General features: G+C 51.1%; 7 protein-coding genes across 7 annotated transcripts; 2 read left to right on the top strand and 5 right to left on the bottom strand.

Annotated features, from left to right (window-relative positions):
* Positions 1–193: 193 nt before the first annotated feature.
* Positions 194–3,188, bottom strand: MIND_01003900 (Glycoside hydrolase family 81 protein; the record flags this gene model as incomplete). The annotated part of the gene is made up of 10 exons (XM_037366638.1): positions 194–887; positions 934–1,210; positions 1,260–1,452; positions 1,506–1,692; positions 1,741–1,789; positions 1,835–2,049; positions 2,099–2,414; positions 2,461–2,635; positions 2,682–2,859; positions 2,908–3,188. The coding sequence occupies 10 exons, from the start codon at positions 3,186–3,188 to the stop codon at positions 194–196; spliced, it is 2,565 nt and encodes an 854-aa protein (XP_037216032.1).
* Positions 3,189–3,875: 687 nt separating this feature from the next.
* Positions 3,876–5,432, top strand: MIND_01003800 (Gtp-binding protein ypt3; the record flags this gene model as incomplete). Its single annotated transcript, XM_037366637.1, has 12 exons — positions 3,876–3,908; positions 3,965–4,010; positions 4,065–4,183; positions 4,233–4,375; positions 4,419–4,484; positions 4,537–4,571; positions 4,620–4,628; positions 4,675–4,797; positions 4,847–4,880; positions 4,931–5,124; positions 5,173–5,253; positions 5,305–5,432. 12 exons carry the CDS (start codon positions 3,876–3,878, stop codon positions 5,430–5,432), a joined length of 1,011 nt encoding a protein of 336 aa, XP_037216031.1.
* Positions 5,433–6,796: 1,364 nt separating this feature from the next.
* MIND_01003700 (FAD/NAD-P-binding domain-containing protein) lies at positions 6,797–8,846 on the top strand (the record flags this gene model as incomplete). The annotated part of the gene is made up of 7 exons (XM_037366636.1): positions 6,797–7,358; positions 7,403–7,555; positions 7,604–8,284; positions 8,336–8,474; positions 8,521–8,656; positions 8,704–8,757; positions 8,802–8,846. 7 exons carry the CDS (start codon positions 6,797–6,799, stop codon positions 8,844–8,846), a joined length of 1,770 nt encoding a protein of 589 aa, XP_037216030.1.
* Positions 8,847–12,079: 3,233 nt separating this feature from the next.
* Positions 12,080–13,223, bottom strand: MIND_01003600 (uncharacterized protein; the record flags this gene model as incomplete). Its single annotated transcript, XM_037366635.1, has 5 exons — positions 12,080–12,637; positions 12,687–12,815; positions 12,868–13,013; positions 13,059–13,125; positions 13,176–13,223. 5 exons carry the CDS (start codon positions 13,221–13,223, stop codon positions 12,080–12,082), a joined length of 948 nt encoding a protein of 315 aa, XP_037216029.1.
* Positions 13,224–16,241: 3,018 nt separating this feature from the next.
* On the bottom strand, positions 16,242–20,022 carry MIND_01003400 (uncharacterized protein; the record flags this gene model as incomplete). The annotated part of the gene is made up of 11 exons (XM_037366634.1): positions 19,419–20,022; positions 18,149–19,366; positions 17,476–18,096; positions 17,281–17,429; positions 17,089–17,233; positions 16,936–17,038; positions 16,834–16,893; positions 16,540–16,787; positions 16,467–16,489; positions 16,329–16,419; positions 16,242–16,279 (listed from the first exon to the last, which is right to left on the bottom strand). Exons 1-11 carry the CDS (start codon positions 19,897–19,899, stop codon positions 16,242–16,244), a joined length of 3,177 nt encoding a protein of 1,058 aa, XP_037216028.1. The 5' UTR covers positions 19,900–20,022.
* Positions 20,023–20,478: 456 nt separating this feature from the next.
* On the bottom strand, positions 20,479–21,748 carry MIND_01003300 (F-box domain-containing protein; the record flags this gene model as incomplete). The annotated part of the gene is made up of 2 exons (XM_037366633.1): positions 20,479–21,249; positions 21,302–21,748. 2 exons carry the CDS (start codon positions 21,746–21,748, stop codon positions 20,479–20,481), a joined length of 1,218 nt encoding a protein of 405 aa, XP_037216027.1.
* A 2,643-nt stretch (positions 21,749–24,391) lies between these two features.
* On the bottom strand, positions 24,392–25,985 carry MIND_01003100 (Peptide chain release factor erf subunit 1; the record flags this gene model as incomplete). Its single annotated transcript, XM_037366632.1, has 6 exons — positions 25,864–25,985; positions 25,774–25,813; positions 25,490–25,728; positions 25,009–25,441; positions 24,744–24,960; positions 24,392–24,693 (listed from the first exon to the last, which is right to left on the bottom strand). The coding sequence occupies exons 1-6, from the start codon at positions 25,944–25,946 to the stop codon at positions 24,392–24,394; spliced, it is 1,314 nt and encodes a 437-aa protein (XP_037216026.1). The 5' UTR covers positions 25,947–25,985.
* Position 25,986: the final 1 nt, after the last annotated feature.

The following is a 25,986-nucleotide window of genomic DNA, read 5'->3' as shown; positions in this document are numbered from 1 at the left end:
GGAGAAGGAAAGAGAAATAGAGATGGATGACCAGCACGTTCGAGTGAGACCAAGCCATCGGCGGTGAATTACACAATTCTTCGCGGCCCGTCACGCCTGTTCGGTCCGGTATGACACATGTGACGTCACAGCACCCGATTGGGTAATTTCGGTGATTTATTGTAAACTATTTTTACTCTCCCAATTCGCGCTTTCAATGTACAAGAGTAAATTTTGTCGCAGCTGAAGTGCTTGCAACATTATTTACCAAGGCTCCTGCGCCATCTAAGCCCACGTAAGCCGCATTGACCCCCGCCCGGATGATATATGTCCCATCTGCCTGGATTAAGAGTTTGAAGTTCTCCCAAGCTTGCGCGACTGGCCGCGCAGACGAAAGTGGCAGGGCCCCATTTGGGTCGGCAGTTACATATTGCTGCGTTATATTGTTGAATATTGAGCCACCGCCCGGCATGAACGTAAACGTGAATGGCGTTCCTGCCGTTGCGGTAGCCACAAGATTGGGTGCGGCACCGGTCGAAGAGACAAAATGACCATTAGGCGCACGGATTGTGAAAGTTCCACTTGGATTTGATGCCGTTGCGGAACAGATATTTCCCCCAGAACTATTCTTTCGCGTGGCCAAGTGGTAGAGCAGAAGGGCTTGCGATGTGGTGCCGCCCCAGCCAGTGATATTCGTCGAGCGTGAAAAGGACGTTTGAGGGTTGACCTCGCCATAGGCCATATAGATCACCGCTTTCCACTCGTCTCCGATAGTTGGGTCTGCCAACTCAGACGACACGTAGTTCCACATTCCGTTCAGCCAGGCAGTGTCATACATCCCTTCATTTATTGGGGTCACGGGTAAAATCTGAATAGCCGCAATTTCTGAACATTGAGCTCCCCAGAATCTACTTTTATGAGTTGATTGTTTCCTTCGAGAAATTGGGTACTTACAACCATGCGCCCGCTTGATAGTCCATCACATTTCCAATCGTAGTTAGAGCTCGAAGTCCCGGTTCAGGATATGGGGTGTCTGGATCGTTAGAACTTGGATATAGGTGCCAATACGTTTGTGCGCCATCAACCTCAGTAGCCCAAAGCAACCGTGCCCAATTCATTAGATCCTGGTTCCCTAAGATGTTTGCGAAGAGAATCAACCCATAATATCCGTTCACAGCTTCCCCTATAGACTCTTGATCTCGTGAACCTGCTCCGTTGGCAATACCTGACGCTAGAGTCACAAATAAGTCAATAAACTCTTGGATCTGATTGAATCCTACCCCATGAGTGACCAGCAAACCAATCTTTACATCTTGAAACCGTAAAATATTTATCGGCTGTCGAGGGGTTCCCGATGTCCCGTGCAAAGGCGGTGATAAAGTTTTTATTCGCGTTCCACCATGTTGTGTCGTATTTGGCAATCACCGCAGCGCCATGAAGCATGTATCCGTAGTGGAAATGGTGGTCGTTGTACTGCGTTCGATTGATTTAATCCGCGATCGCTGAGGAATGTTTACGGTACTCACATAGCCATTCCCATAATCGATACTCGGATCAGAAGCGCCAGGACCATCGACAACACCACCCCATGCTGTTTCGTAGGCGGCATAAGTGGATGATTGACGTCCATTCAGCCAATAGGCAAAGCTCTGTTTCATCACCGAGATAACCGGATTGATCAAATCAGGTCTGCCGACATGATCCGCAATCAGCCTTGATCATAATCAAACGAAAGCCGCAAGAAAATGGAGGTTGGCGCACGCTAAACGAGCCATCCCTTGGAAAGCCTTGCCCCAGAAGTAAAAGTCACCTGGTTCATTATCATTATATGCACCGTTTCCATCATTGAACTGACCAGGAACGGCAACAGTGAGATGTTGCACCTCGTATTCCAACGCCTGGATAATTTGAGATGTACAAGATGCTTGAGGAGCACGGGGAGCCAGCCAATTGATAGTAGGAAGAGCGTAGTTAAGCTTCCAGACGTTTCCTAACGTAGGCTTCATGTATCCTTTCGTCGTCAGATAGCTTAGACCAGACACAATTGCTGTGGGCGAGATCAGCCGTTTCCTAAGTAGGATAATAAATTTGCGCAGGAGTATTTTGTAAAACCGCAGACCTGTGATGGGGCCAAGTTAGATGCAGAAGTTGCGAGGCTGTTCCAACAACATTCCAAGTGAATGAAAGGGTCGCGTTGTTGGCAGAAAACGAGTAATCCAGCGCCACGCCAGTTGGGTATGTTGTCGAGTACTGGTCGAGGATTGACTGGCTGGTTGCTTCTGCCGTAACGCGGGCGAGGCGAATGACTCCGTTGTGAGTTGCGGTCGCAGTCAACGATACAGATGTTGCGCTGAACGTTATGGATCCGCTGAGAGAATAAATGACGTAGGTTCCGGCACCATTGATGACTGTGAATTTGGTGCCGCTGAAAGAAGCTACGAGAGCATGAGCAACAACTCGAACTAGACTGAAAGGGCATACTGGGAGTCGCAGTCACATTTTTGCCGTTGACCGAAAGAACGTTGCCATTCCTACTCGTTAAAATAATGGTTGCCGCGTTATAGTTGAGGGTGATATATGGGGATCCAGGGACAAGATAGGTCGTAAATCCTGCTCCCGACGACGCGAAGTACTTGATAGTGACGCTTTGTGTGTCCTGACACCAAATAAGCCAAGGACAAGGGACATAGATTGATGGTTACCCATGCAGAGGCTTTATGGCTTGTATGTGTATTGGGGTTCTCTAAATAGGAAGCCTCCCAATCCATTTGTGTGGTTTGGATTATTGATGTCCCATCAAAGTTCCTTGCACTGGAGATACCGAATTGCAGACCAGTATCAAGCGATCGACTCATGTATGGAAATGGGCCAGCAACGACGCTAACAGCCATCAGACTTATTATAAGATCAACATCAACAAAGCTTCACCTATCTTGTGAGGGTGCAGCAGCATAGCCAACCCACCAGCCTGTAGTCGGGAATGGCGGCTTGTAATCTTGGAAGAAGGGTCCAGGAGGAGCGGCGCTAACAACAGTGCCGCCAGGTATGGAAGGGGCAGCGGTGTCTATGGGCCCGATTACCGCAGAAACTAGGCATGCACAGAGCAAAAGGATCACAAACGCGAGCATGGGAGGGAGTTCGGTCCACCGATGGTTTACACCTCCATATAAGTAGTTGTCGCAAGCGGTCATGCGGGAAGATTGGACCATGCTTGTGGCCGACTTGTGGGGCCGCAGTGGGTTTCCAACATGTCTCCTCAGGCGAAACCAGAAGAAGGAACAAGGTAACGAGAAAGATGGTCAGGATGGGGCGGTTGGCGACAGCGGCGCTGGTTTCGGGCAGAGACTGGTGAAGTTGCTGTTCAGATGATGGTGAAGGCCGGACCACATGGTGATCTGGGGGAAGGTCCGAGAAGTGTGTTTGCCCGAGTATGGCGAGTCGTGAGACAGGGTTGCCGTGCTGAGAGAGAGGTATGTAAATGGGACGAACACAAGACGAACGCAATGAAGGGGATTCGGAAGAGAGTTTGCGGCCACGGTGGCACATGATCCTGTTAGAAAAGCACGAAAGCATCTCCCATAGCAATGGGGCCTCTTTAAGACTTTCACGAGTGCGACACGGCCAGTCATGAAACCCCGAGCCTAAGCCCAACTGAGAGGTCTCAAAAGGTCAACTTGGTCTTGCGTCCTCCACAACAACTGAATTCGACACTCTGCCCCGGTCGGTTTCAACTTGTCCGGACCGGAGTGAGACGTTAGGTGGTGAAAAGTCTGTTGCGGGATTTCCCTGACGAATGTTCCGTCAGAATGCCAAGTGTTGCTCGAGAAAGACGGAGAGATACGGGCCGGGATGAAGTACCTTGTTTGCTCCTCAATACTCTAGTCAACTCACCCATCATGTCCGTTAAGCGAGTTTGCCAATTGGTGAAGGTTGGAGCAATGTTTAGCGATTACAACGTGGCAGATGGGGCTGATGCGATGTACAGCTCAAGCCTTCCGCTGAAGCTGAATATCGAAAGATTCATGCGGAAGGTAAAGGTCACTGAGGCGCCATACCCCTTCTGATAAACTCCAATGGTTGTCTAGTGTGGCCCAGCGTTCTTGCAGCATTGGAGCGAGCCCACGTTGAAGACTACTCGATCCATTATTATGCTCCACTGCAGTTGCTGATCGCCAACTTCAAATATACGGGCTCAGACTATGAGGTCTGTCGGTTGTGTCCGTTAAAAAGTGGTTGAAGAGCTTCATATGTAGGCGGATATGAGGAAAGTCGCTGAAGATCCGGAAACCCAGCGTTGGTGGCAAATTACCGATATTATGCAGGAAACTCTGGTCGAAGGCGCTAGCGGGAGTGGAAAGGAAGTTCCTTGGTGGGCGGACACTGAGGAAGTGTTTCGGTTCGAGGGAAAGTAGCTGTACCATCAATTTGTAACTCTCCAGAAACGTCCATCTACACACACCCAAACGACCATGGCTGAAGGAAGCAACTACGACTACCTCTTCAAGGTAAGCTCATTCATGGAGAGGGCTTCCTGTTAGCACTAAGCTCGGTCTCTAGGTCGTTCTCATTGGTGACTCTGGAGTCGGCAAATCGTACGTCGCAGTATATTCATGACCCCATATCCAGCTGACAGTCCACAGCAATCGTTCGTTGCTCTCTCTCGCCATTATGTCCCTCCTCAACCACCCCACCTAGTGCTCTCGCGATTCACCCGCAACGAATTCAACCTCGAGTCCAAGTCAACGATTGGTGTCGAGTTTGCGACCCGGTCAATTGACGTCGACGGCAAGACGGTCAAGGCGCAGATTTGGGATACAGGTGCGACACATGATTCTATTGTCTCGCCATTCCTGAATTTGCTCTCCAGCTGGCCAAGAACGATACCGCGCCATCACTTCTGCGTGAGCAAGACCACGCCATCGCTGCCTCATTTCTCATTGCTTTCGAATAGGTACTATCGTGGCGCCGTTGGCGCTCTACTAGTCTACGACATCGCCAAGCATGCAACCTACGTGAACGTAACACGGTGGCTGAAGGAGTTGCGCGACCATGCCGACTCAAACATCGTCATCATGCTGGTCGGCAACAAAAGTGACTTGAAGCACCTCAGGGCTGTGCCGACAGATGAGGCGAAGACGTTTTCGAGTGAGTACAAGTGACACATAGACTAATCCTATCACTAAATCATCGCAGCGGAAAATGGATTGTCGTTCATCGAAACTTCGGCGCTGGACGCCTCAAATGTCGAGAGTGCATTCCAAACGATCCTGACAGGCCAGTTTCCATATCTACATCAGACGCAGTCATCTAACCCTGGATAATCAGACATTTACCGCATCGTATCTAGCAAGTCCCTTGAGCAGTCGAACAACACCGTCGACCTCCCCAACAACAGTGTCAGCGTTGGCCCCAGCGTCGATTCCACCGCCCAACCCGCAAGCAAGTGCTGCTAAGCGCTTTATACCGCTGTTAGATTAGTGGGACCTTCATTGTCTGTTTCTTGTTTGCCCTATACACCGTATATAAGTATTATTGGTTCTTCTCGAATGTACATATTTTCTCGACGGCTTGCTGCAAGGTTTGGCACGTGCACTCTGAAACTTGACTTGATGCCCATCGGATACACGACAGGGGTTCTACGCAGTGAATTCAAGGAACTCGCAGCAGTCTCAACTCCTAAGTTTGCTCAATGTCATCACGTCAATTTCTCTGGCTGCGGCCCGACTTAGATGCTTCTGACCGGAAGGGCTTGCTCGAGGAGAAACGTTATTCTTCGCAGCGCAATGGCTACAAATTTGTCTCCCGCGGTCAGGTTATGGCTTAATAGCTACAAATCAAATTCGAGTTTCGAGTTGTCTGCTCTTCTTGAGAATGCTATGGAAGCTGAGGCGCTGAGGCTATTTCCGCTCTCTCTCAAGACCCATACCTCTCCGAACCTTGCTCAACTCAAATCCACCCTCGAATGCTGATAAATACAACCCGCGACGACGCTGTTCTACTGAAAAATGGCCCGTAGTCACGAGTGGCCTCCTACTTTCCGTGTCAATGAAATGACGGTGGCATAGTGCTTCTTCCTCGTATCTAGTTGCCTACTTGATGAAGTCGATCCATCGACAGTGATGACGAGCAAGGTGGAATACCTTGCGCATCGGCAAAGGACACTTGTTTATTTCTTAGCCTTGTTGGACCATTATATCTCAGTCTTGCTGTTTATGTAATCCCAGGAGTAATTAGATGCTCAATATCCTATGTCTATTACTGTGTCAGAGCTCTGGAGTTGACCATCGCAAGTTTTGCAACCAAAGTTCTCTCCTTAGCTATTGATCCGGACTGACCAATCGCTGATCCGACCAGCATAACTCAACCACATTCATCTCCCTATCCATTCTCTGTTCAAAACACTGCACGGTTGTCTCGAATGCGCCACTCTATAGCACATGAACCGAACTCGGGGAAAGCATCCATAACCCCGACCGATCTACGAGGACGCGTATTTGAGAAATGAGAATCTACATCCTATCGCAACACTTGCTCAAGACACCGAATGCAACTTTCAAGTTGGCTGCCGGATCCCCGCTTCTCAGGTGTTCTAGTTCCCGGCGACAGTGAACCGGATCCCGTGGCAAGGACTCGGTTTTCTTCTCTCGCGCGTCATTCCTGGGTGAACTCTGTGTTGACACATGTGCTCTCAACTTCGCCGTCCATGCATCAGACTGTACAAGTGGGGAGAGAGTACACATAGCATGGGAATCTGCTACATATCGTTCAAATTGGAGTCTGACTGTGTGGTCAATTCGCTTCCTTCCCTCCTCTCATCATGCCGCTGAACGACATCGACCCTCAATCCATCGCAGCGACATGGCTCGAAGGTTTTACAACAGCACTTACTTCCGGCGACGCCTCAGCCTCCGCTGAATGCTTCCAACCCAACGGGTTTCTCCGGGATATCAACACCTTCACCTGGAATAGACGCTGTCTTGGGGGTCGGGAGAAGATTGCCGATTATCTGAAAACAAACAACTCTCCCTCAGCTATTCGCAACATCCAACTCGACACCTGCCCAGACCTCAAGCCAAGCATCAGTGGGGCAGACACCAGCTTCGTTGTGCCCATGGGAGAAGCTGTCACAAGTGGGTTCACCTTTGATGTTGAACAAGTCGGGCCTGGCCAGGGATTTGTCTTCCTCGCACCAGCGGCGGATGCTCCTGTCAGTGGATGCACGTGGCAAGCGGTTTCGGTCTTTATGCGTCTCAACAATATCACTGGACATGAGGAATGGTTGTGTGAGAATGGTGTCTATGGAGGGCACACCCTTGCGTGGACAGACATACGCCGCGAGCGACGCCAAGCCATCGAGAAGACGCCCCACGTCGTTATAAGTGAGTCCAACGTCGCCTGCATTGGCCAATCTCATTTTTCTCAGTCGGAGCGGGTCAAACAGGCTTGAACCTTGCTGCTCAATTGACGCATATGAACATCCCAACGCTTGTGGTCGAAACTAACCAACGTGTTGGAGATAATTGGCGCAAGCGCTACCCAACACTCTCGCTGCACAGTGCAAAAGCATATTCAGAATGTTCGTTCCTTACCTGTCAGCATTTTTGTTTTCCTTACAACCCAGAAGTGCTTTACCAGCCATTCCCGACGACATGGCCCATCTACGCCCCCCGTGACAAGATAGCTGATTGGCTGGAGCAGTATGCATCCACACAAGATCTTGTCGTTTGGACAAACTCGCGACCGCTACCTGGCCCAACGTACGATACCGCCTCTCGTCGCTGGACCATCGTTATCGATCGTGCCGGAGAACTGGTCACACTTGAGCCCGCCCACGTTATTGTCTGTGGTGCACTAGGCGCGCCATTCACACCACATGTCGAAAACAAGGACATATTTGCTGGGGTCGCGTTGCATTGCGTCAACTACCGCGGGGGGGCGCCGTTTGCTGGAAAACGCGTCGTTGTCGTTGGTGCAGGCAATACTTCTGTGGATATCTGCCAGGACCTTGTTTTCCACGGGGCCCAAACTGTCACGATGGTCCAGCGCTCAGAGAGCTCTGTGTCGCCGGTGGAGGCAGTCAGACAGGCCACGGACGAGTTGTTTCCCCCTCATCGGACGACAGACGTGTCGGACCTGCGGCTGATGGCCATGCCTGTTCCGCTGATAAAGAGGAGGTATACCGCCAATAAACCACTGATACTGGAGGCTTTCAAGGGCCTCCACAGCGCAGTCGAGTCGGCGGGCTTCAAACTCCGCACGGACGATGACATCTTTACGGTGTTCTACAGTGGTTACGGAGGCTATTGTGGGTTGGCATATGCGTCGTTCCTCTGCTGATTACTTTCTGCTTTCTCAGGGTATGATGTGGGCTGCGCGGAGCTCATGAAGAACGGCCAAGTCCGGGTGAAACAAGGGGTCGAACTGGCGCGGTTCGAGAGAGAGCACGTCATTTGCACGGACGGCTCCAGCCTCGAAGCCGATGTGGTGATTTTCGCGTCAGTTGGGCTGCTTAATCGTTGCGCCAAAATTGACACTTTGCAGAACATCGTTCGAGTCGATGCGCGACACGATGCGGGGCGTATTTGGACATGACATTATCAACCAGACCAGCCCAGTTTGGGGGCTCGATGAAGAGGGGGAGCTGAGGGGCGTCTACCGGCCGAGCGGGCATCCCGGCGCAAGTCTATTTGCTGTCGCACTTGGATTTCTGACCTGTATTTCCAGCTATGGTTTGCGGCAGGCGAATTCTTTACTGCTCGGGCGTATGCTAAGCAATTGGTGTGTCTGTCAAGACTTGGATGAACGCGACTGATCTCCTCAAGGCGTTGCAAATCAAGGCCATTGAGTTGGGCCTCCTCAAGTTGTGAGCATGTAACAAGACGTTGATTGTACACTACTTTTATTCTATGTGGAAACTTGGACAAAAAGACCACTTGCGGTCGAGCGGCGCCACATTACGCGTGCACCCTCCTGGCCATGCAGCAGACTGATAACCTTCAAGCCCGGGTACGTCTTGAGCAACGCGGGGCCTGTCTTTTTGAAGCACGAGACCGCATCTGCCGCGGCCTCGTCTGGGGGGATCCACAGGTTGAACTTGTCGCGGCCCTGGATGTGCAGCGTGAGCTCCTCGAGTGCGTAGTGTGGCGGGCTGGCAGCAAGGGTACTGCTTATGTCAGAGGAGGAGAGGGCAGGCTCGGTCACGCAAAGCGACTTGAGCATCGGAAAGCGGCGGTGGATTGTGGCGAGAAGCGTGGCGGGGAGCTCGGCGCCGTCCAGCAGGAAAGCGAGGGACTTTAGCGACGAGTCTATGCCCTTGAGCGACGCCTCAAGCCGCGCTGGTTTGCTGTGGATGGAGATTTCGACGCTTTTTGGTTTGCGATTGCGGAGGAAGACGGGCGCAAAATGATGCGGCCCGCGATAGGAAGCGAGGAGAGGGAGTATTCCCTCGGGCAGGGACTCGAGGTGCGAGTGTGGGATCGTGTCGCGCACGTGCAATGTTATATGGTCAACAACCGGACATCGGGCAAGTGCTGGGATAAATGCATCTGACGAAATGCACTCGATGGGGAGTTCGATGGTGCGCAGCTTGCTGAACGGCTCTGACTTGGCGAGGGTGGGCAGAACACCCGTTGTGGTCGCGTGGAGGTATTCAAGCTGGCGCGGGGAGAGGAACAGCCCGGATGGACTGGCCTGCGTGGCATTCTCGGGGTATTTAAACGTGACGGCTTGGATGGGCACCGCGGGCGCAACATCAAAGTCCGCAATGTCCCCAAAGCACGCGTCGAGCCTGATCGTGCTCAATTTCAGCCTCTGGAGGATGATTAGTCTGCGTGGGGTGAGCCGGACGAATCGACAGCTGAGTATCCGGAGGTTGGGCAGGAGGGAAAGGGAGTCAAAGATGGTGTCAATAAGATCATCGCTGCCATCTTCTTGGAAGGGAGGAGAGATCCAGCATTCATATACGGAGGGAGCAATCTGGGGAGAGAAGAAGAAATCCTTCCGCTCGATTATGCGCTTGCGGTACTTGGAGGAGGTTTGTGGCCCGCGTAAGGCCAAGGAAGAAAGGGCCGCTGGATGCGTGGAAATGGTTGAAAAGAGCAATGGTTGGGCGAGGGAGCGGAATGTCCGGCATGTGAGGGTGACGGAGGGAAGGAGGTATAGTGGGATGTACATGAAGACTTGGATCCACAACTCTGGTGGAATGCGCGTCGCCACGGCGAAATCGAGTCTTCGCGCCTTTTTGGAACCAAGAGACGTCAACGAACGCGCTTTATGTATCAGACGCGTGAAGCCGGGGCTGCTAGGGCTTTTTGGCCTCATCGCACTGCTGGGCCTGGGCGACAACATGCTTGGAGTTATACTAGTAGAGCGGCTCAAGACGCCCGCCGGCGCAGAGAGTGGGGTCAATAGAGTGTGCTTGCTGTGTGGAACCACACCAATCGGGTCCAATGTGAGGAAGGGGTAGGGCTTGCGGGTTTGTGCCATGGCTGCTGGGGCGGAGAAGAGACAGAATTGACGCAGAGAAAACTAACCTTGTACTTAAGTACATAGAACTCATTAGCCGATGGTGAAACAACGGGAAAGAGGCGTTCTCGCCAATCAAATCCGACTCGGAAAAGAGACAGTTGGGCCTATCAATACCAGCCTGACCAGGACGGTGCGGACTGTTGACAAAGTTGACCCAGAGTGCACAGACGCATCAAGCTTGGTCTCTACAAGTTTTTTCAGGTCATAAATATCATGGTCCCAATGTAATATGACTTACACGGTCTATGTACCACCAAAAAAACTGCGCCAAGAGCTTTGCATCTCTCGATATGAAACAAAGCTTAAATTCATGATGCGATCAAAGACGGCAGGTCCGAGCAACTCCGCAAAAATTTAAAAATCTGTACGTACTCTGTTGCTTCCGTTGGCGCTCACGATGATCTTGTAACTCTAATTGTAAGAACCTTGTGGATTTTGCAAGTGTTCAAGGCAACTTGGAGGCCAATTCTACCTAGCGGAACAACCTTCAAGCTGCCTCGTTGACTGAGAACAGTATTGATAAATAAGTAAATGGATGTTTGCTCGACAGTTGACAATGAATGATCCAAACCTACGACGACGTTTGCACAAGGTCGAGTAATCTCGTCCAAATGTCAATTTATGAACGGATGACAAAGGAGTATAAGTGAATTGCGAACGACGAAAACGCATTGTTGCTGGGGTGGATCAAAGGTAAATCCAAGGCGGATCTCGGTGTTGACAGAAAGTAGTATAGAGATCTATAGCGGGTGCGGTCAGCAATAACTAGGCAGAAAGATTAGTTGTCTTGAAAGACAAGGCCCGAATTCATCTTATCATGGGGGCCGGGTCCTCCTATACGTATGCGCTCAAGATGAGCTGAACACACAACCGAGATTGCAAGTATATCGAATAGACCACCCGCACCATCTCCTCCTATCCTCCTTAATTAATAGACCGGGGGGAATGACGACGGGTTCCGCCGGCCCGGACGATGACATTGAAAGCTTCTTCAGCGAAGAAGTTTTCTCATCACCAAGAGGCAAGCCAAAGCGAGCGACTAGTTTTCGCCCTTTGTGATAATGGTAAGCTGGCCTCTGTCCAAGACGATCGCAAGCCGGGGTGATACGAAAGTAGAGAAATTGCATTCATCATTATTGAACGACGAGGAAGAGACTTAAACCATGTCAAGCGACGTCATCAGCGAGATCGTGGGTCGCACCAACAATGACCAATCAAGGTCGCAGCAGAGAGACGAGCGGCGTTAGCTCGAATCGCTCGACAAACCACACGGTCGCAGCATTGTAAAAACACCGCAATAAAAAGAGCCGCATTTAGCTGCCCGATTATCAGCGCATATCGCAACCTTCTCTCCGTTTCACCGAGGAAAAATGTCTTTGCGGCGATGCAAGGGACATCCATTGGTCCTTGGAGAATGACGCCACAAACAAAAAGTGCTTGCTGTCGGTTTTGCGACGGCCCTAGCAGCGCAATATCAGAGAAATCTGTCGAAAGAAGAGACAGTATGCTGGCACAAAAAGACCAAGTCACCAATTGATTTCGGAGACGGGAGATATATGGGTACACGAGTCGACTATCTTATCCGAATTGCGGCTGAGGCGGAGGTGGCATCATTTGCCCAGGGAATGGTGTTGCAAAGCCAGCTGGAGGCGGAGGGAAGGCGGTACCAGGATATATTGGCATATTTTGCGGAGGTGGAGGCATCATAGGCATTCCAGGCATAGCCATCGGAGGAGGCATTGGTGCACCCATAGCTGGAACACCCATGGGCATTGGGGGTAAGATTGTTTGTTGTTGCGTGAATCCAGGAGGCGGGGGGTGGTTGAGCCAGGGCACCAGCAAATTGACCTTGGAACTGATATGCTGGGACGGGACCGAAACCAAGAGGCGCGATTGGCCGACCAGCAGGTATCGCATTGTTCTTGCGTGCTTGCGAGACCAAGAGACGCTCAGCGGCAGTTCCATGTCTCTCGCCTTTGCCGTCCTTTTTGAACGCGTATTGAACGGTGATGGCTTTGTTCATAAGGAAAGATCCATTCATAGCCTCGGTAGCAGCGTCAGACGCCTCGAAATCTATGTAGGACACGAAACCATAGCCTTTTGAGGTACCAGTGGACGGGTCGCGGGCAATCTTAGACAACATGAGCTAGGTACAGAAGTCAAGAAGAATGAAAACATACCTTGGCAGTAGATGCCATGATGCCGAAGGCACTGAAAGTGTCGTATAGCAGCCGCTCGTCAACATTCTCGTCTAGATTCCCGATAAACAAGTTGGCGCCGACATCGAGTTGTTTCTTATCAGAAGAGGCCTAGGAGACGAGTCAGCCAAGACAGAAACAAAGAAGACAAAATTTAACCTGCCTTATTAACACGAATCGGTTTGCCCCATAGTTTTATTTGGTTCATTATCTTGCACGCGTATTCCGCATCCTCTTCTGTTAAGAACTCGCAAAACCCGTAGCCTTGGTGCGCCATAGAAACGCGATCCTTGGGAAGATGGACATTGACTGCTATTTTTGAGCTCAACACGCGTCACAATAGCGACAACTCACCGACGGGCCCCGCTTGTAGCATCAACTCCCATACCAGTGCGTCGGTACAGCGTTCATCGAGGTTGCCCTAAAAACTCAAATATTAGATTCAAGGATACAAATAGCAACTTCACCCACAAGGTAGACCGTTGCCTCTTGGTTCCTATCATCTTGTGGACGCGACATAGAAAGAGCTTATGTAGACGGGTAGGAAGTCAATGCTGGCACAAGCTGGCGTCTCGAACTTTTCGTTGACTCCGGTCGACAAGAGAGTTGCAGACAGATGTGTGACGGTACTTGTGACGTTGATTCGCTCAAAACGCGCTTGACTTCTGCGACGACCTAGAGAGATGGCCGGAATCAAAACAACATCTGGCGCTGTCCGCTCTCCTGCCCCCCCCTTTCTCCTGTTGCCGCACTATCCTACTATCAACGCAAATATGGCGCAAGAAAATGAGTCTTGAGCAAGTTAGTCTGCGCGATGTTCTTGGCCAGTCAGCAATCCGAATTACTGTCTACATGCCTGGGTTGCACTGCCAAATGCACATCCCCAGCCGCAAACCACCCTCTCAAATCCTACCTCGCCCCGCTCAGTATCTTTCCAATCACTGGAACTTATTATCAAGATTTGAACCAAGTCGCAACCCTGCTCTCCGCTTTGGGGCCGACTTCGCGCGACAATTCTCCATGTCAAAACGCTGTCTCTGTCTTCGGGGATATATATTTGTTGCACGGTCTTAACTCGCCTCTGACAACACAATCTTTACATGTTGCGGCTCGACAGCTGTGTTCGAGGGTGATTGTCCATTCGTGCGGCCTACGTTCGGCACAGATAGATGGTCCCTTATAACCCGTCTGGCTTCTTCTTCCACCACTTTTCGTCCTCTTCGCGTGAAAGGTCCTTTCAGAAAGATGACTGGCGCCAGAGCTATCCTCATCCTCACTGCCCTGTTCCTCTTCCTTTCCATGGCCGTGGCTGCCCCCATCCCAGTCCTGGTCGATGGCGCCGTCGTCAAGAAGGCACTCAAACAATACAAGGCAAAACGTGGAGAGACCCCCGCTCGTGTCGGTCGCTCCCCCAAGCCATCAGGCTACGCCGTCCGTGGGTATGTCGACAACTCTCCTGCCTTGATCCATGTTCATGACACCTGCTATCTTCTTTAGTGTCACCAAGAGAGACGATGCTGCGCTTCCCAAACCATCCAAGTACTTATCATTCTCCTTGTCCTTGACGCGTGTTGATCGCTTCTGCAGGGGCTACAGACGTTAAAGCGACCGCCCCCCAGAACATATCGTCCTCATTCCCGTCTCAACCAATCCCCTTTGGTTTCCCGATAGACTGTGCCATATAATATACGCATCGCTGGTGGTAGCTGAACATTGGCCCTCCCTCATAGCTTTGCATTGATTCTGTCTTTTGTAATCATGAAAGTCCCTTTTTTTTTCCACATCGTGTCGCAAATAAACAGATTAGTTTTTGGGGAAAAAGTCAATAGCAACATTCTAGCGAGTCAACCCGAGCGACTCGGACTACTAAACCACCTAACAACGGCTTTAACATAGACCAGAAGATATGGATTTAACTAGGACAGAGCAGACAAAAGAAAAGGGTGATATACGACAATACCGAGTAAGTATAGGGCTGTCGTGGCGTAACGGCATTCGTGAAAAGGGAATCCGCGATGGGGGAAGAGCCACCATGAAGTAAGTATGTCTAGACAACAACACACTTGACTTTTGGCTTGCGGATCATGGGGGGCTCGAGAGCAGCAACAATAGCCTGGTGCACACACATCAGATAAGAAAAGAAAGTTTTCGTGGGACTATGACGCACCTCGTCAAAGACATTCTTCAACCCCTTCTGTGTTAGAGCAGAACACTCAACATACTTGACCGCTCCAAGTTCCTTTGCAAGTCGGTCACCTTGCTCGGTTGTGACCGGACGCTGCTTTTGCCTAGCCAGCTTCTCTATCACTTGGGAGTCATCCCGCAAATCGACTTGAGTGCCAACAATGAGGCAAGGCACGCCGGGGCAGTGGTGGTGAACTTCAGGGAACCATTTCTCCTTGACGTTTTCGAATGAAGCGGGTGACGTGACGCTGAAGCAAACGAGGAAGACGTCGGTTTGGGGGTAGGATAACGGACGCAGACGATCATAATCCTCCTGGCCTGTTTGGCGCATGTAGTCGAGATGCAATGGAGAGAATAACTCAACGCACCAGCGGTATCAAATAACCCCAGAGTGTATGGGTCATCTCCAATCATCACCGTCACCGCATAGTTGTCAAATACCTGGGGGAGAGATTGAGCTGCCAAACAAGGGGGAAACAGGAGGACGCGCACCGTAGGTACATATTCGCTGGGGAACTTGTTTGTCGTATAAGAGATCAACAAGCAAGTCTGTTGGTCCCATAGTTAGAAACAAGCATCGTCCGGTATCCAACCAAATCTGCGCACTTTTCCGACTGCTCCGTCTCCGACTACCTTTGGGAAATTTTAGGGAACATACAAGAAGTAGCGTCAATGAAGACATACCACGCATTTAATGGTCTGCATTGGGGTCAAAATTTGGGGGATTTGGGGTTGGAAGAGGTTGGCGAAGAGTGGTTGACCGTTTCCGAAGAGTGATGCGAGGAGTGTGAAAGAGGCTGCCAAACGGTGGATTGCGTAAGCTGGTTGTGGGCAGTGAACGGACAACAGGCATACCGACGGGAAGACAAGTCGATGGTCAGACGAAGGTGGTCGTCGTTGTCGAGGTGTCGGGTCACAGCTGTGACGATGTAACGTCAGGATTGGATCGTCGGCAGTGGGAGGATAGAGGGCGGTTGGGAAGTGGGGGTGGCAGACTGCGACACTCACAGGAAACGAAGCAGTGGTCCGGAGCGCCTAGATCAGAGGTAAAAACTCAGTTAGAAACGACAGCACTTGCTTGGAGACGGCGACAAGGAACAGGGTGGATGGAAAGGTAGCAGGAAGGAGAGTAGGACTCACCGAGGCAACGAGAACGGCCTGGTTTATGCAAGGAAACAAGCACGCTGCCGGTCGCAAGATGAAGGAAGGGAGCTGCTCTGGAGTTTGATGTGTCATCACGTGGAGCTTGAATCAAAACACGAAGTTTGGTCGGTTGGTTACACGGTGCAAAATATAGCAAGTACGCCCACGACACGCAAAGGCTAACTCAAGGGATAATATTTTTTGTCTCAGCTACCTAAATTTCCCCAGCTTTTGAACCGAGACAGTCGCTGAAACCGTCGTCAAAACTTAACGCCGCCAACCTGAAATATTACCCACAGCCACTGGAATGATGTTTGGGAGTATCCCACCGCAATAATTGACCATCGCGAGTGCCTGCAAGGACACAGGCCCGCGGGCCATCGCAAGTCTAACAGCATCTGAGTACAATAATCGCAAAAGGGGAATGCGGCTCACTGCCACGACTTGGATCAAGTTATCTTGGGCGCCGGTGAGTGACGGTGAAAGGTGCCAACTAAACCGAGCTTACCATGCCCATATTCCATCTCACAAACTAATAGGTTCTCCTTTTGTGCATCCCAGACCGCTAGACAGTCCTGTCGGGAGCCACAAATGACAACATTACCCTCACTAGCAAACTGTCCGTCAAATGACGAGCTCGAATAATCATATTTTAATCGGCGAGTCTGTTGCGGGCCGAGATCAACCACGCAAACAGGCCCATCCGCTGTCGAGGCCAATGCCTGCATGCATCTTGGATTGATGGAGAGTGATGTGCTGGGTCCAAATCAGTTGAAATTAGACAGCCGAACACCACGCTGACATTTTGGATGGCAGGAAGGCATACGCCTTGAGCATGCCATTAGGAACCGCACAATGCCACCTGCAAACAGTCAAATCAAATAAAGCAACTTGGCCAGCGTACACAACACCCTCAAGAGTCCCCCCAATCAACGCATCACCTCCTTCAATGAACTTGAGCGCTGTGATATTCTTTCTCGAAATAGATCGTTGCGCAACCCAAGAGCCTGGAATACATCTCTTTGTCCTTTCAATCGTCGGTAAGCGAAGATCGAACCTTTACTCCATATCCAAACGTTAACTCCGAATCGAGGACAAGATATCGCAATTCGACCCCCAAGCACCGTGAGGCGCAGCTCATCGTCTAGCGAGTATTGCTCTGGACTGACGCAGACGATGGGGATGCGGTCCCAACCTCGTTCCTATGCCCCTTCAAAACCCTGATGAGAGTAAGCTGGGTTTAACTTACCCTCTTCACTAGTTTACGCAGGACGCCATCTCGAGAAAGCGAAACCAAGTCCTTTTCTAGCCACGCCAGTTCCGCGTTCGCAAATTGGGACAAACAAACTATCTCAGTCATGGCCACACAATCCCAAATACGAACAGTATTGTCTTGACCTAGACACAACGAATTAGCTATTGAGAAGGTCAATGAAATGCCCACATAGCACTGCAGTCTTTGACCCATCCGAATTGAATACTATCTTGACAACCCCGGGTCCACCAGCGAGGGTTTCCGTATGACTTGGCTTGAGTTTTCTGCAGGTATCTTGTGGGGCCGGAAGGCCTGGTGATGGAGATTCTTCTCGTTTTACACGTCTTGGCTGAGGATCTGGAATCAAATCAACATCAATTGGACGAGCACTAGTTGATGCTGCGGGCTGCAGACGGACAACATCTGGTGCTGTCCAACAATCACTTTCACGGCGCCTCCTTCCAGGTGAGGCATTCCTCCGTTTCGAACGTGAAGCCTTTCTCGAGCGTTTATGAACGCGAACAATGCCAGGCGCTGTCCAAATATTGGGCGATGGCGAGCGCTCTCGCTTTATGACCCGAGACGGCTCCAATGTCGAGAGAGAAGGAATGTCTAGGGGCCGGGCAGGCAAGGGATGCTTGAGCGCTACAACACAAATCATTTGAGCAAGAACGCACACAACGAAATGGGTCAAAGATGCACCAGATTTCAAAGAAAGCGAAGATGATTCCGATTGGGGAAAAGCGACTTGGCGTTCCGATTCATTCTCCCCTTTGCGTTTCTTGCCATTGGGTGAGATTTGTGGCAAGACTGGCTCTGAATGAACATCTACAAGTCGCACGGCTCAATTAGATTTGCTCACGAGAGGCATTGATGTCATTTGTAAGACGAGATGAGGATTCCTCTGGCAATAGCATTGAACGAGGCACTGTAGGGCGCGATTGAGGTTCAGAGACCTTATTTTTGATCCTCAGATTTTCGCCTATAACTTCCCGACTTGCCTCGATGCGTTGCCATCTGCTCGCAGCTGGAACAGACGAGGACGAACTTGGACTTTCAATACCGATATCAATACTATTGTCAATGGTGGTGTTATCGCAATCGACGTTGTTCGGCTCTTGATTCGCAGTCTTTTTGACCCGTGCACTGAGCGGTCCAGTACTATTAATGACCAATCTTTTCTTGGAGCTTGAAGCTGCCAGTGAGGAAGCGGTCGTCGTAGGTCCAGTTGTGCGCGAATGTATGGAAGATGGCCGGATATTGAGGCAGTTCGAGTACGGCCCAGTCGAGATGACAATAGCTTCTTTCGCATCGGCGATATTGACTGCTGTGACGGTGACTTCCGGTTCTGGCTTCGTTTTCATTTTCGCTTTGGTCTGTATTCCACGAGGAATCATGAGACTGAACTTCGGAAGAGGCGGCGGAGCGTCAGGCGGCGGATGTGGATGAATTTGGATCTTCTTTGCAGGCGGGAATCCATGTCTGAGCGAGGCGGGCTCCGTCGGAGGGATGCCCGTTAAAGCGGTGTGTTGTCTGTGGAAGATAGGTCCAGAATCCAAGGTGGAAACAACGGCTGGGACAGGTGACGAAATTGGGTGGGATATTGATGAAGCGGGGAGGAGGGGAGAAGAACTTCCGTTCTCGGATGTGGGGTTTATGGGACTAGAGTACGATATGTCGTCGTCGAGAATCTCCTCTTTCACCGACTTGAAGGTGAGAAGAGACGACTTGACGAGCGAATCTTCTTCGAGTGCATCGCCTGGCGAGATTTCCATGTCGTCCACAGAAGGAGAAGAAGTCGGAATATCGATAGTCAAAGCGGATAATGGCTCTTGGCTCTTTGCAAACCGACTCGAAGGTGCCGTGGACGAGCTCACTGTTGTGGTTTGAATGCTCTGGGAATGTGTTTCGATTCGAGCTTGAACGGAACTCGACACGTAAGAAGGGGTGGCCTGCGTTGAAGCTGAGAGCATCGGGGGTGTTGCTTGCACAGCAATAGATGCTAAACACCGGTGGATGGGGGTTGCTTGGGTTGTTTGCACTCCAGCGGATGCGTAGGCTGCCGATTGCTTCACAGGTACTTCCGAACAATGATGAAAGCGCCGCGACGTGAATAAAAACGAGAAACTTACCAGGTGCGATCGGGTCTTTGTTCATCCATTCTCTACGGCGCATTTTGGGAGGCATGGTTGCACATGGGAGCACAGTATCATCTTCTCCGTCCGGGATTAGAGGCTCTTCTTCTACTTGAGTGGTATTCTCAGCGTCGGAGTCATCCGAGTCGCTAGAGGCATCAAGGGTCCCCTCAAAAGTGAAAAGTTGGTCTTCAAACTTTTCGTCAAGTGATTCTACAGTCAAGAGCAATTCTCGGCCGGGTTTTAGGTTTAGATGCTTGGCTGTGTAGATTCTGAACTGGACGGTGTCGCTATGAGGTTCGTCGCTATCGTCGCTTGAGGTGTCCGACTCTTCCACGCGTTTTAGAATGATATGTGGCCGTTGACGAATGCCAATGGGGTCTCGTCTAAGGCGAAGACTATCCTTGATACCCAAAAGCGACGCCAAAGATGGGAAATCATCAAGATTCTCGTCCTCTGAAGGCGCCTGGGTGGGCATAGCCACCAGGGTTGCGTGGAAGGTGAGAGTTTGAAGGAAAGCTGTCACGTCGTGACGAGCTAGAACGCGCCAAAGATACACACTGTTTCTACGAAAAAGTCGGTCTTTAACCAAGCGGGAGGAGTACTCCGAGTCGTCAGCGCTTGGGAACGTAACGACGCGTTCCCACCTCTACAGGCAAATATTAGTTTCGAACATAATAATACTTAAGTACACAGGTTATGTAACCTTGACCACACAGCCGACCAGTAATTACTTATCCAAGATTGGAGTCTTGAAATCATTGGCAATGGGGCGTAAGTATTCAAGCGTACTATGAGACGCGATATACGACTCTTTTAAGAGGCTGTAGACTGGCCAAGCGGACAATATGAAGGTGGGCGTCGAGGACAAGCGTTAGATCAGTGATGCACGTGCCCGCGCGCTTGCAAGTCATGACATTTAGGACGTCTTGGACAAGCGCATTCAAGACTTTCAAGTTATGAGCCGCTGGAGAGTTCCTATATGCACAAGTTCAGACTCCCTTTAGATAGTCCAAATGTACATTTCTTATTTTACAGATCCAAGCCCTGGTCCCCTTCACACGAGATCAAGCTCGACACGCAAACCCTGGTTTCCAAGCGCAAGTAGCTCTGCTTGCACGGTGGCCGGGACCACAGAGGGCTCATCTGGGTGCCCTTGAGGGTCTTTGTTCATGTAGAACTCCTCCAAAGTAACCCGCCCTTCCGCATCCTGTCTTCGCAGCTGCAAAAGATCCACCAGGGGTTGGAACGATGAATCCGAGGCTTCCTGTCTGGGACCATACATGAGGCGCAATATCCTGAGCCGCGGCAAAACATCGTTATTTCGCAGGACGGTGCTGATTTCTTGCAGCTTTGCAAAGTGGACAACAATGTGTAGGTCGACGACTGATGGCATGATTTCTAGAAGTGTTTGGAGCTGAACCGTGGTAACGCTGGGAGGGAAGCGGAACATGAGGCGGGTTATTGTGCACGAGGAACGTGTCACCAATTCCCTTAGGTCATGAAGGAGTTGTTCCATCTCGCTTGCTGGACCGAATCCTGGGCCCCACAAGCCGAGGTGTACAAGGTTAGGAGCGGTGACGAACGGCAAGATGGTCATGCCCATGTTGTCGAGAAACCGCAGCGCAGGAAGTAAAATTGGAGCCATCGAGGGTAAAGTCTGTCGATGAACGATGAGCGCTAAATGCAGCTCCTGCAAATTAATGCAACGTTGCAAGGCCGCCAGTCCTTCAAGCTCATCGTGTACTTCCATCTGGAGCGTCGTCAACTGCTGCCAGATTGGAGAGGCAGTTTCAACGGAAAGGTCGGGGAATGCCCTCAAGTCCAGCTTGCGCAAGAGGGGGGGCGTTTATCCGTAGGATCTTTTCGCCCACCCATACCCTAGATGTCATGGACAGCATGAGGTTTTGCAGGAGAGGAAAGGATCCATTGTGTGCAACCAGCGCCGTAAATGCATCAAAGTCGAGACGCAGATGAATATACTGCCATCTACCGCAGAACTGCATACTCGCAGATAGGAGCTGAGCGCCGCGCTGTTGGCGCCATTCATCGAGCACGATTGTTAGCGGAAGAGTTTCCGCGCGAGAGGCCCACTGGACTATCACTTGTGCGGGCACGTGCTTGGTGTCCTTATCCATCTTAATCGCGGCCCAGAGTTGAGGTGTGTTTAGGCTGATGTTTCGCCATGCGGTGGAAATTTGGGTGAAGAGCAGCGGGAATTTTTCTGGAAGAGGGAGGGGTGCATCACCGGGTGCCAGTGAGGCAGCAAGCGTCTCTATCATGATTCGCTGCGTAAGCTCGATTGGGATGGAGGAGATATTGGCCATGGGGGTGGACGAGGGCTGGGAGTTTGAGATCAAATGTACCTCCTAGTATCAAACCGCGTCACACGCCCATTTTTGAGTCCGCTTGGCGGAAATGCACCATCCTGGGGCATGGTCTTGAAGCGGACAAGATGAAAGTGGGCGTCGAGGACAAGCTTAAGCGCTAGATCAATGATGCACGTGCCCACGCGCTTGTAAGTCATGACCTCCGGTATCGACACATTAACGCGACGAATACGAACCATCTTCGCCTCTCAGCCTTTTCAACAGCGCATTTCTCGTGAATCCGATGTACCCTCTCCATCGCGCAACAACGGCCGTCCAATTCCCCCTCCTGACGCAACACCAATCCAGGATCCCGAACTCATTTCACTACTCTCCGACCCCGCGATTATGAACGGCGTCGATTCGCGTCGTCAGAGCGTTTGGAGTATGCTTGAGGAGTTCTCTCCCCAGCTTCATGTGGATTCAGACCGCTCCAGTGTCATGATGTACTCCCCACTCATCCCAACAACCGACTCCGTGGTCGAATTGGCTGAAATGGAGATTGTTCCTGTACCTGCAAGCCCACCTTCCTCAGGCTGGTTCTCATTTCTACCCCTTGTTTGGCCTTTTACAGGCTTTGGGGCCTCACCACCCGCTGAACCGGATGCCACTCCCCGACCATCACCAACCGTTCTTTCTATAGAGACAAGTTCTATAACATCTTCACCAGAAAGTGTAGCTGTGCGTCGTATATGGGTTCCATCGACGACCCAGTTGTCGTTCGAAACAATGTGGTGGGGCTATCGAATGTCTGGCGCAGTCATCAAGCTCTTTCAAGTTTGCTAATAATATCTAGATACCTTCCGCCCCCTGTATTGGAGATACTCGATGACCAGTCTGTAGAAGCCGCACGACAAACAACCATCCTTACCAGTGCCCTAACATGGTTTTTCTCAAACTTACCGATCACTGCGTTTCCGCCCCCACTTCAACCGGCAATGCTGCTTCTCCAGCGACTTGTTCCTCTCGTCAGCTATCTTGGGACATTTATATCATGGAGCTGGGGCACTATCAGAAGCTTCGACAAAGGTATGCAGTAATCTGGCTTGGAAACAGCGCTCAATATACTTGAAGGGCACGGTGTGATCCTGACCGCAACATGGCTGTTTCCACCAGCACTCTTACCAAGTACATGGCATGCGCGAGACTTCCCTCCCCCGTCCAATCCAGTGTCTCCGGCATCCAGCTACACCCCCCTGCTCGTATTCTCGCCTCAACTTGCTTCATCTCCCTCGCTTCCTTTGGTCCCCGAAGAAGTCGAGGAGCCCCCACCGCTTCCCCCAACGCCTAAGCTCTCTTCAGTACCACTACCACCAACACCTGAGCCGCTAGAGCCTCCATTACTTCCTCCTCCTTCCCCAGCGCCACTCACTCCCCCATCGACACCCAAAATAAAGTCCAGGTCAAAGATAAAGACAATGCGTCGGAAGCTGGTGAGAGCTCTTTCGGAACATGGATTGGCATAGAAATCTATATATAATTACGCGCTATGTAGCATAAACTGTACTGATTTTACCTGAGCTCAAGATTGCGTCCATTATCAGCGTCACGTGCGATCACTCATGTCTCTCCCGTATTCCACTCTGGAAAGCGCGTCGCGGTCAGTTACGCAGTCCCCCTCTTCTTTGCCCACTCACACCCCTTCCAGATGGCGGAATCTACCTCCCCCGCCAGGCTTTTCCAAGGCCACGTCGGTACGCGGCGTTGATTGCACCAATTGCGCAACTCACTTCCATCGAGTCCAAAAGCACCGGCAAAGCCGCTGCTGTCCGGTCTCCTGAGTCATACAACACCCTCAAAGAGAAGCGGGCCATCGACTTCGCCCTGGGGCCGGCGAAGCAGCTTCCAATGCAGGCGTTTATGCTGTACATGTCGGGCAGCGGAGTGCAGATATTCAGCATGGGGATCGTCTTCATGTTGCTTCTCAGTCCATTCAAGAACATCGCTGGAATGAACGAGGGTGCGTGGCTGCACTGCCCATTCTTCTGGGCTGACTGACTTGGCCAGCATTCGCCCAGTTTGCCCCGACCACGGCCTCGAATCCCAAGTCGTTCACGACCCTGATTGGCCAGAAGACTCTATTTATCCTGTGCAACATCTTAACGCTTGCGGTCGGACTTTGGAAATGTCGGTCTATGGGGTTGCTGCCGACTGGGACAGGCGATTGGCTAGCATTCGAAACGAGGGGAATAGTACGTCTATTTTGCTTCAACTCTTCATGCTGATTGACCTTGTTTAGGCACCAGAGACCGTGTTATTCTGACTTATGTACGGTGGTACAACACTGCATATAGATATGTTTACTACGGGCTCCATCGAATCCCTATCAGGTGTGAGTTCGACTGACGACTGTCGAAAGCGAAGACATACCCTGGATGGAAGACAAAAAATGTTTACAATTTCCTTTTACGTGCAGCGACACTGACGCGAAGAGCGTTGAATGCCGCAATCAGTTCCTCCCGCTTTATGAAGTGGAGTTTTCGCTCGGGACAGACCTCCATCGCAACCTTCTCTCTCACTTCCTCCAACACCCTCCCCTCCCCCCACCCCACCTGGCGTGCCCCGACCAGATGGGCCTCTGATGAGCCCAGAACAGTAACGTCAAAGGACATCCTCATCACTGTCGTAGAACTCGTCTTCTTCGTCGGGCATGAGCGTTGTGAAATCGACTTTGTAACGCAAAAGTCCGCCAATTCCACCGAACCCTTTGACGAATTGCGCGCCTTCTTGCGATCGGTTGGTGACAAACTCGAGTGCAGCACCGAACTCCTTGTACTTCTCTGCGAACCATTCGAGGAGCGCTTGTGGCTCAGCAGATTGTTCCATCTCTAGGCCTGTCGACTTGTCGATAAATTTCTCTCTGTCTTTATCTTGCTCCTTGTTGGCGTGGACGATTATTTCCTCTGATGAGATGATCAGTGTTGGAGCAATGAGGTGAACAACACTATCATACCGCCAGCTGCGTTGCGGAGAGTGTAGCGCGTGATGTCAAGATTCTCCCAGACAACCAGGGTCTCAACGGCACCGAGATCGAGGGCCTTCAGGGTGTCATCGATACCGAAACAATATTTGCCAGTATCCTGGCTGATCTCGTCGAAGTACTTTTGTATAAGCTTTTTCTCCTGGACAAACTTGACGTTGGCGAGGGCATCCGCTGCCAGCTCAATAGCCTGGAGAGAAGTTTAGACTCGGATGGAGGTGCGGGAAGCATGACGTACCTGATTAAATCCGTTCTCCCCGCCATAACTCACATCAACGACCTTGATGACCTTTGCTGCCAGACGTGGGTCAAACATGTCGCTCTGGCCAAGCTCAGTCTTGAAATCTGCACTTCCTGCGAGAATGAGCCCGGTAACGTTGACCTTGTCGTTGGAAATGAAGTTCTGGACCGCAAGCTCGGCGACTTTGCGGACATAATTGTGGCGCTTCTCGTCACGGAGACGAGAGAAACGAAGAGCTGACTGACCACCACGGCCGTGTTTCTTGGGGAGGTCGACGGTGAATTTATGGAGCACCTCGCGGGTGTTGCCAGCCAAAGTGCCGAAAAGAGTGCCGTTTCCGTCCATGACGATGAATCCGAATCGGGAATCAGATTCGAGGAGTTCCGACAGGGCTTCAGTGTGGAATTTATTGTCGCAAAGGTAGAGAGAGCTAGTTGACGATTAGTCCGATATGCAAAGAGAGTAAATAAATTCATACGTATTTATGGGCTTGTGCGGTTCGAAGTCAAAAGACACTTTCTTTTCCTTGCCTTCATCGGTGAGGATGGTGCCTACAAACAGGACTAGACCATTTGGAGGAACTCTGTTGTATAGCTTGAGACGCTGCTGGGTACTGGTGATTGCAGCAAGGACAGAAAGTCGATTCACGCGAGACTTGATGTTGGAGGCTGTCCCGTACTCCTGCGTCAACATCGCAGACGCTCGGGAGATTTGGTCCTATATAGATTGGACATCGGATTGAGATTGGGAGGTAAAAGGTACCTTGGGAGGCAAGATGAGACTGATCATCGAAGTGCCGGCACTGAAGAGGTCGATGAGAATGAAGAAAAGACATGAAGACGACCAACATACCCCCTGGCCGAGTCAAGGCTCTTAATGAGCTTCTTGACCTTCCACATCTGGATATTTTGCTCAGCAGCATCGGGCTGGCTCATGTCGTCCTGAAAAATCGAGGCAAAGGCTGGGAAATTGTGT

Source organism: Mycena indigotica (genome assembly GCF_014461135.1).
Source record: "Mycena indigotica strain 171206Taipei chromosome Unknown Mind.scaff0009, whole genome shotgun sequence".
NCBI lineage: Eukaryota > Fungi > Basidiomycota > Agaricomycetes > Agaricales > Mycenaceae > Mycena > Mycena indigotica.
The sequence above is the reverse complement of the archived record's forward strand: the minus strand, read 5'-3'. Positions and strand labels throughout refer to the sequence as shown.